We start from the raw sequence: 10,413 nt of genomic DNA, 5'->3' as shown, positions 1-10,413 counted from the left end.
AATATGCGCCAATCAATCATGTAGATGTTGAGAAACTCACTGGATAAAAAAGTCAGAGGAACTCCAACATCATGGGATCATCCTCTGCGCACCATGATCGTCTGAACCAGACTTTAAGGCACAATTATCAATCGCTGCTGAGACATTTGAATAAAAAACTAAAATGTCAACCTCATGGTGGCAGTAAAAGAAAAGTCAGGAGATCACCAACGTAGCAATCCAATAGTGAGGTATCCTTCAGGACGACATAATTACCAAAAGCTCTCTGATTCGAGGTTCTCAAATGCGATGAACTGCTTTTCTTTGTTTTATATAGATGAATATTGTTCCTTGTTCAAATAAACCACTTTGATCTCTGGTACATTGCAGAGGGCATTTTTCATTATTTTCAATAAAATATCTGATTATTCAACAAATCAAGAAAATAATCTGCATCAATTTTAGCATGAATATTAAAAGTAACTTCTAAGGCAGTGGTTCTCAACATGTTTTCAGTAATGTGTCCACTGTGAAATACGTTTTCAGCCAAGTACCCCCTAAACAGCGCAAAGCATTTTTGGTTTAAAAAAATATGTAATACAGCGCTGTGCCATCAGTGTCGGATTTAATTAAGAATATATCAAATTCAGTTTATGAACTTACACTTACAGTATATTTTTATTGAATATTTATTATAAACACACACACCGAGTTGTTCTCTTGTACTTTTTTCTAATGTGTGATGTGTCTGTTTATGAATGGGTCTGACCCGCTGCAAGCTATAGATGAGCTGTGGAGACCTAATTCTCAGGCAGGCAGGCAGGCAGGCGTTTTTTAGTAAACGCCTCCACTCTCCTCTGCCTGTCAGTGCGTCTGAGCTGTGCCACACACTGGACCACAAACAGGAACACAACACAAAGACGACAAAGCCGGGCTAAAAATACCTTGATCGCCGCAGAGCGATGTGTTGAAGATGAAGCAGAATTTACTGGAAATGAAGTGACTGAAGTGTTCAAGTGGATGTCCACTGAGAGTCAACACAATTTAAAAATAAATGGGGGATTTCTGGCTTCAAAGAAAAAAACAAGTTTATAAGCAATTCGAATGAAATTAGAAAAAGTCCTGAAGTAACAAGCTGAAAACAATAAATGTGATGATTCGCTGCTTTCCCCTGATTGAATATAAGTTTTAAGCCATGCTAGCAGTAATGTTAGCATGGCGGCTGGTCGGTCTTCCTTTTTGGTCCAGACTGAAATAAATCAGAAACTACTTGGATGGATTTCAATGGTTCAGGCATTCTTGGTCCCCAGCGGATGAATCCTACACTAACTTGGTTGATCTCCTGACTTTTCTTTTAGCACCACCAGCTGGTTGACATCTTTCTTTTGGCGCAAAATACCACGACAAATATTGGGTTGATTTGCCACGATATTTGCCTCTCCTGCTGACCGTTTCCACTGGAGCCACCAGCTGGTCAAAGTGTTCACTTATTTTTGAGCTTATTTTATTTGATCTACAACATAGACCGGTAAACAATTTGGTTTACCTGTGTGTCGATGATGTAGCTATACTTGAAGTTTACTTACTGAGGATCAACACTAGTCAAAGCCCATGAAAACATACAAAATAAACTCAGCTGTAACCCTTTTTATTTTGATATAGAAATATTGCTGAATCCTGATTGGTGCACACACATTTGTATCTCTTTCCACTCAGTTCAAACCAGCAAGAAGAGCACAGACAAAATGGAAAAATATAGAAAATCTTTATGTGAAATAACAGAAGCTGTTTTAACTTTTGCAGGAAGTGTTGTGTTCATGTCGGACACCGTTAAAAAGCATTAAGGCTAAACAGGCAGATTTGTTGTTCTAAGACAACTGGCCTGTCATATATACCTCGAGAGCATTATCTAGTATGAGATTTATTGCTAGAGGCATGTATTTTGAGCCTCATTCAGAAGTGCTCCTTTTACGGTAGCTCCTCAGATAGTGATAGCGGGGCTTGTCCCACTGTTGCATCTGTTCTCCTCTGGCCCTCGACCATCTTTGTCTGGCCGGTATGTGCCTGTCCACAGTCCTGTGACCCAACTCCTGGGCTAAATATAAATATCTAGGCAGCACCGCTAAGGTCACATTACGTAATCCCAAGCAGCACATTCTCAATCAAGAAGCACTGGGAGCATGAGCTGTGGACGCGTTGAAGGCTGCATGACACCTTGTGTCATCAGGGGGGTTTGAAAATGATGGGACGCAGTAAAAGCTAGCTTGACCAGAGGAGCTAAACACTTCTGGAGCACTATAGGTGACACACAACTTTCAAAATCTGAAGAAAAAAAAAACTAAATTGTTTCCTAAACTTGATAGGATTTTCTCACAACCTTTGGCTGACATGGGTAATGGAATAAATAAGGTACAGTATAAAATCTCCACACGAAAAAGGACTAACAAAACACCCAATCCTTCATTAAGATACTTGCACATGCTTGTACTTTCACAGCCTCTTCTTCCTTCCTCTGATTCAATTTCTAACCGTCTCTAGGTCCTGCCGGATCTGTATCTTGGAAATATCAAAGGTAAGATTGGCTTTGTCATTTGAGTGAAGAATTAAAATATGTTCAGGATAATGTAGTAGAGTGTGTTTCAGTTCCTCATACGGTGGGGCATGTGGTGAGATGCTACGCTGAGCTCAGTTTCTATAGAGTATACAGTGTAGAGCAGAATGATTTGTGTAAAAAAAACCTGATTACAGTGTGTTTTTGCCTGTGTGTGTGTGTGTGGGGGTTGATGTGTAACTGTTAGCCGCTGGAGGAAATACATTATGTTTTAGGGCTGCTGAGTGCGAGAGGGTTGGTGTGGGAGGGGAGGCCCCGCGGTGTGGGGGCGTCCCCACTGTGCACTCTTTCCATACAGCAGCAAATGCATCAAAAACTAAAAAAAATCTGCGCACACGTTTAGTGGTGACTGCACAGGAAAAATATGGAACACTTTTTGTAAGAGGAAACAACTGTAAAAAACAAAAACAAAAGGAAATCTGGTACCTTTCATGTTATCCAGGCCTTTGATCTTCTTTTATCCATTTAGAGCGGCATATTTTAACATCTCAAACTTGTTGTCTTCATTCACCAGTATGTGTGAGTGAATATGATTGCTCCCTGTTGCTGTGTCTACGGTGTATAGAGCAAAGATGTAAGTCGCTTTGGATAAAAGTGTCAGCTAAATGAAATGTAATGTAATGTAATGATGAAGAAAAGTATAACTAATGAAATAAAATAAAATAAGAAGAACCCTTTCCTACAGGCAGACAGACTAATGTGTTATCTCAGCTTTCTTGTACCTTTGAAGTTATTTGGTTAAGAAAACAAACTGATAAAATATATTAAACCACCCATTTCAAAGATTTAATTATGTGACATAAAGTTATCTTAATCAGACAAAAGTTTGGTTAAGACACCTTAAGTTTAGCGTTAGCAGCAGTTAGCTGCAGTGTGGTGCTAACTGGGTTTTTATTCTATAATTGATGTATTTAGCTACTGTCTCATTATGTGTCATGCCATTGAATTACCAATATGTTAGTTTACCAAAATGGATATTTTCAGATATCAGCTATAGGGAAATATCAATAAACAAATGTATTTTTAGCTTAAGCTATCTCACCAGCTAATGTTACCTTGTTGTTGCTCTCTTGCTTTTGCTGATAGTCTTTTTTTTAATCTCCTTTTCATAGTTTCTTCTAATTCAACATCCATTTCCCAGAAATGATACATTTCTATGTCATGATGATAAGTAAAATGTTGTACAAATATGTAGTGATTGTGTTTTGGCTGTTGTGGGTAATGCCACTGGTCTGTGCTCACCAGAGAGACAGTTGTTTGCTCCGTGACACCCCATAAAAATATTCAGGCTATCTTATGACCAAGTGAACACACTTGTGGACTTGTCTCATTTCATGACCTTCAAGTCACTGGCTTACAGTATACGTTACATCATCAGATTGTGTTTCCTATGCAGCTATCTTAAGAATTTATACTCACACATGTATCTATTTTCCGATATATATATATTGCATCAGTTTGTGTTTTGTCTGGCAGTTTATACAAACTTTCATGATGTGTGAAATTAATTTGGCTGGCAGGAGTGTTCAGTTCAGACTCATCTTGGTCTTGTATAAGCGGCATCCGCATACTGCAAACTTAAAAACGTGCTCAAGACACATCTGTCCAAGATAGAAAACATTTGGCTTCCTTTTAAAGAACAAAATTTGATTAGAACAATTACTGTTTCTTGCTTCTGGGCCAAGCTGTTGGACTGTTTCAGAAACATTGGTTTTCCGGTTTTTCTTTCAGTTCAAAACCAGAGCAAAACTTTACAGGCCGCATTTGTTTGGGAGACGGGGGGGTTGTTGTTGTTGGGTAGAAAAGCTTAATTTAGGTTGGCCCATACGTGGGGTGATTTGTGATTGGATGGGAGGAATATTTGAGACGATTGATTTTCTTCGCCATCCGCAGATGCACGAGACAGGGAGCTGTTGGCGCAGCGCAACATCACCCACATCCTGTCCATCCACGACACAGCTGCACCCGTCCTGGAGGTGAGCGGTCTTCTTCTGTGCCTTGTATCGGCCCGTTGGACGCTGTGACCCCAACATTAATCCAACCATTACATACACAACTTCCCCTGAACTCAGCGGGGCGGGTTTCCCCCCTCAGGGCTCCTGCTACTTGCTCTGAAAGTGTTTAATATTGGCAGCAGACCTGTGGTGCCACTCTGTCTATTTATGACTTAGTATATTCATCAGCTATTGTTTTCTTTCATTATCGATGAATTTGTCTATTGATTCTTCCAATTAACTGATTGATTGCTCAGTCTGAAAGATGGCAAAGAATAGTGAAAAAGTTCCATCAAAGTTTCCCAAAACCTGAGGTGACGACTTTACTTATTTGAGTAGCTGGAACCAGCTAATTTCCAGCTTGAAACATGACTTAAACAATTGATTTATTTCTGATTGACTAATTGATCGATGAACAACTCGTTTCAGCTCTAATCTTCACTGTACCCTTGTTATCATCCAATGTATCATATTCAACAATCACCATATTGTAGCTGTGTACAAAAGTCTGAATTTCATCCGAAGCTTTTGAAATAGACCTTCAATTAGTGTGTAAAGCAGATGTTCTTTTTCTCAATTTTGCATGGAAAGTCCTTCTGTCATGTGTCTGTCAGATGACCTGGAATTCACCAAGTTTCACTAAATAAGCAGTAGTCTGCCATCAGGCCATCAAACCGGGAGACATCTTCCACACAAGGTGCTTTTAGTTCAGCTGCTTGAAGTCCATAAAGTCTTGAAAGTGGAACTGCATAAAAAAAGAAAAAAAGGTTTCTGGCTTTTCACAGCTGCATTTAGACAATTTGTGTACGAAAGGGAGAGAAACTATGGTTTTCTTGTGTGGATGTGAGCGAGTGAGAGAAAGAGGTGATCTCCTGTGAGAACCTGGTCGGTTGAAAGTAGAAAGTTGCTCTCACTTATTTTCTATTTGGTTCCATGTAAAAAAATATCTCAATTACAAAATCTGTCCTTGCAGAAATTGCATTGAATTTAGAGACCATATCCTTTCAAAATAATAGCTTATAATAGCATTTGAATTTAATTGTGGTTTTATTTGAATGAACTTTTTCTCTCTCTCGCTCTCTGAATCGTTTTAGACAATCTTGATCTTCAGTGTCCGCTTTCACAACTTTCATCTTTTCTTGTTGAAAGCGAGCATGAGATGTGCTCAGAGATTTCTGTACACTTTCTCCGTGCTAGTATGTTTCTTTGAACGCTGAAGAGAATTACAGTATCACTACCCAAACTGGTCAACCACCAATACGTCTCCCCGGCTTTGGGCCTGAACTCATGTCTGACTCGCTGAACTTTGCGGCCCTTCGTTCAGCTGCTCTTCAATCACAGCTGCTGTACACATCTTTGATCTTAAGCATTAGGTCGTTCTCGCATTCACATGAATGACGCAGCTTTTTTTGCGCTCTGTGGCACGATGACTCAGGTCTGCTCTACCAGTGCAGCCCAAATGGCCAGATGGGACGGTGTATTTGCATACCTAACAGTCAAACTGCTGACTGATTGATTTCTTGGAAGATGGCGTGGTGCTTCGTCAGAGAGGAAGATATAATTTGCAACCACCAACTCTCAGAGGTCGGACCTGCACTTTACTGTACAGAGTGTGGCTGTAAATAAAATACCGCAAAGTAAACGGACGTGGTCAGTTATATTGGAGAAAAAATCGAGTGAACTTCTCAGCATCTGTTTGCATAACGACTTTTGTCAACAATTACAATTTCGCCGATATGAGAGTTACATGCTCCTTTAATATGTGCACGTCCATAAGTGTTTAAACATGCGTGTGTGTAAATGATTACTGTGTAAGACTGTGTTTGGTGTGTGTGTGTGTGTGTGTGTTTGGTGTGTGTGTGTGCGAGCTAACCTGTCTGGAGCATCTCCAGAGCTCGGTGTGTCCCAGAGGGCTCAGGGGTTTTTGCAGCGGTGCAGTCATAGCGGGACGAGGTAGTTTCTGTCCACTGCATGTACCATCAGCTGCCAGGTGCACAGTACACACACACACACACACACACACATGCACACGCACGTGCACACGCGCACACACACACAGGCGAAAATCGTTATGTCTTGACCTACCATACCATCGGGGTCAGATGGGCAAAGTTTCAGGGGCCGTCCCATACATTTGAGACAAGAAGTGTGTTCGATAAATGTTCGATAAATACACTTTGTTAATTGTTGTACATTCATTAATTCAGTGGGTTTGTCTGCAGAAAATACACTTCATTGTGTAGTTTGAGTCTAAACTTTTCCCTCCTTCCCCTCCAGGACATGACGTACCTGTGTATATCAGCTGCTGACCACTCGAAACAAAACCTGTGAGTACTGACGTGATATACATTATATATATATATATAATATATACAGCAATATGACATTCACTATGTTTGAAAGTTGTACAATATTGGATTTGATGTATCTCCCATCTGATGATCTGCTGCAAGTGTAATTGTGTGAATTTAAAAGTGTAATGAGAATCTAATTTTAATTCGCAGTTTGTATAAAATGTACTTTTTGACATGTCATCATATTGATAAGAATCACACATACAACCAGTAATGATTGAGCACCATACACCAAAGGATTCCAACTATCAATAATCATGCAATGTCTTATGGTTGGAGGGCAGGTTCTTGCAGTCAATATTTGATGGAATACAAACTGCAGAATGGAGAAAGAAAAGTGGAATCACTTGATTAATAGATGAAATAATTCTCAGGGGTTTGATTCAATCATAATTTCAATACCTGCCTCCATCATATTTCTACCAGGATGCAGTACTTCAGAGACAGCATCATGTTTATCCACGAGTCCCGACTGAAAGGAGAGGGCTGCCTTGTCCACTGGTGAGTGATGAGCGTATTAATGTACTTGAAATAACATGCGAAAACAAAACTTCAATTTGAATCATCAAACAACACTTGAAGAGAATTTCAGTTTTATGAGTGAAAACAATATCATCCTTATATGTCTTGTTGTGTAGGCCTACTCTCCATTCATATTTCTATAAGAAAATCTGTAATTTTGAACTTCACATTTCGTTAATGATACGAAACCGGTCATTTGCATACGAGGATGTTGAAAGGAAGAAGCACAAACATTTAGATTTAGGAGATTTGGGTTAGAATGATGACTATTTGTCTCAAGATGATTATCAGCTGCAGGTCTTCATATTTTATTAACCCTATTTTTAATTTTCAACCACAACACATCACCAAACCGGAAAAAAACAAAGCTTTCATGGTAAACGTCATCACCTTTCATCTTTTTCTCATATCAAACAAAACAAAATCAAGCATTTAACCACAGCTCTAGGAGAGAAAAGGGGGGAGTTTCACTTCTTTGTACCCAAAAGAAGAGAATCTGATGAACACGACTGGCATGGTGCTGTGAAGCTGTGTGCTCTCAGTGTGGCAGGCGTGTCCCGCAGCGTGACCCTGGTGGTGGCGTACATCATGACGGCGACGGGCCGCGGCTGGATGGAGTCTCTGGCGGCGGTGAGGGCGGTGAGGCCGTGTGCGGGGCCCAACCTGGGCTTCCTCCGGCAGCTGGATGAGTTTGAAAACACAGAACTGACAGAAGTGAGTGATGCCCCGCTGATGCCATGACCATTAACCATCATTCTTGTTTTTTCAGCGGTAGCCATTGAAGGTATTTCTCCAATTACTTCTCTGTATGTTAGTTTAAGTTGTTACTGGCACAGTCTGCCATTGATACGTGGGATTCAATTGTGCATCCATAGACCACATAGACCACAGACCACTCCTGACAAAAGAACGTCACTGGAAGTATACTGACTGCAAACACACTCGCCCGTACCTACAGTAGCCTGGGGGTGTTTCCCACACAACTAGGACTAAAACCCAACTTGATACCCTAATTGTCTTAACACCCCCCTCCCACTCCCTCCTCCATCTTGTCCCAGCTGTCATGTATTCATCTGACTCACTGTTCTCTGCGCTCCCCCTCCAGTATCGGGCCTGGTGGAAGGACCGGTACGGGAAGAACACGTTCAACGACGATGAGGAGACGGAAAACCTTTTAATTCGGAAATCTAGCAGCAGCAGCAGCAGCAGCAATACCGTAACAACCAGCATCCCTCCTGCGCTGCAGGTGGCAGCTGAAGAAATGTCTTCTGAGAGTCTCATCTGAACTCAAGCAGCTGAGGGAGTGATGTGCTTCTACTTGGACCATTAAACCCACTCAGACCAGACCCGCTGTTTGCCTTCATCGCCGATCCTGTAGAGAAAAGTGAAACGCTCTGTATCAATGTGAAGAACTTGAATATCATGTTAGCAGGTTAAGGAGTTAAGGGCTAAGGAGCCATGTGAGTCTGAGTGGGGGGGATTTTTGATGTCATCATCTCAGTCCCCCTCGTCATGTCATGTCCTTGCCTCTAACTGTCAAAACAACATGCAAGGGCAGTCAAGCATGAAACCAAGGAAATGTGTACATACATACAGTTCAGAGTGTGAACGCACATTTAGCAGCGTTCACTCCCCGTTAGTTATGTTATGCGGTGTCTTCTACTCGAAGTATGAGTCGTCCATTGGGTTCTATAGACAGCGTGCAAGCTGAGTAACACTGCATCTTCAGTGAAACCGTATCAGACGCCATGTTTATTTACTAAGTTAAGTTGTTTCTCGTTTGTATTGTAAAAAGGTGGTCTAAGACTCTCAACTATGGCATTAGAAGAAGGATTGACAGCAAAAGCCTAATTTTACTGTCAAGATTTTGTGGAGTTAAGGACTACATTTCTGCTCCAGATTATGAAAATGTACGCATGTGAATTTACTTTTTATTGAATAAAACCCTTAACATGAGGTTTTTAGTGGATATTTCTTTATCGACGGGTCTATTTAGAGCAGTGCTAACCTCGGGGCTGAGACCTCACTGAAGGCTGGAAAGACAGAAACAAAATATAACTTATTTCTGCTACATAAAATGTAAATATATTTATAAATAGCTTTGTTTTGTGAATTAAAGGGATACGTTTAACTGCAAGCCAGTAATACAATATTCAAAGAAAACTATAGTCAGTGGTGCATGTTGATCGTTTACTTAAGTAGCAATACAAGGTCCTAATGCAGTAATTAATGTGGAGGCACACTTGTATGTTTTGTTGAGGTGGAAGTTTAACTGTAATACTGCTGGTAGTTCCATTTAAAAACTAATTATTACATTTGATGACAAATCTGTGAAATAAATGCAGTGCAGTAAAATACACAATTAGCCTCATAAATGTAATTTATTAATGTTGGGGTTATTGTTATCAACCATTTAGTCATTTTTGTCCTCTGCTTCTCTAGCAACATTTCTTTTTTAATTTCTTTTACTTTTTTCTCTCGTCAGAACATTTGGGCATGAGACATGCTTCACAAATGAAGTTTTTAAACACAACACTTGTATAAATAATACTACATCCCAGTACTAGGGGCCAAACGCCAGTAGGTAAACATAGTAACTAAGTACATTTACTCTACTGTACTTAAGTACCATTTTTAAAGGTATACTTATGTCACCACTTTACAGCGGCTACTTTGTATTCCATATACATTCATCTGACACATATAGTTAGAATTACTTTACAGATTTAGATGTAATATTAAAAACCATGCTGATTTTAATTGGATGCTTAAACCATCCAAGTGCATTAAAGAGTATTAATTAGCTCCACCTTTACTACATTAGCTACAATATGTATCATAACAACACTGGCCAATACAGAATGAATAATTTAACTCATTTCTCATTTGCTTTTTGTACTTTTACTTGAATAAGTCTTGGACGGCTGGACATGAATATGTTTATATTGTAAGT

General features: G+C 40.0%; 1 protein-coding gene across 1 annotated transcript; it reads left to right on the top strand.

The window, feature by feature from the left end:
• The first annotated feature begins 2,269 nt into the window (after window positions 1-2,269).
• Window positions 2,270-9,416, top strand: LOC306738777 (dual specificity protein phosphatase 22-B-like). Its single transcript, XM_079220690.1, has 7 exons — window positions 2,270-2,388; window positions 2,518-2,551; window positions 4,484-4,566; window positions 6,862-6,911; window positions 7,365-7,439; window positions 8,003-8,174; window positions 8,566-9,416. The coding sequence occupies exons 1-7, from the start codon at window positions 2,368-2,370 to the stop codon at window positions 8,743-8,745; spliced, it is 615 nt and encodes a 204-aa protein (XP_079076816.1). The 5' UTR covers window positions 2,270-2,367; the 3' UTR covers window positions 8,746-9,416.
• The last annotated feature ends 997 nt before the right edge of the window (window positions 9,417-10,413 follow it).

Source organism: Taurulus bubalis, assembly GCF_910589615.1.
Source record: "Taurulus bubalis genome assembly, chromosome: 7".
Taxonomy (NCBI): domain Eukaryota; kingdom Metazoa; phylum Chordata; class Actinopteri; order Perciformes; family Cottidae; genus Taurulus; species Taurulus bubalis.
Note: the sequence above shows the minus strand (reverse complement) of the source record. Positions and strands in the feature narration are given on the sequence as shown.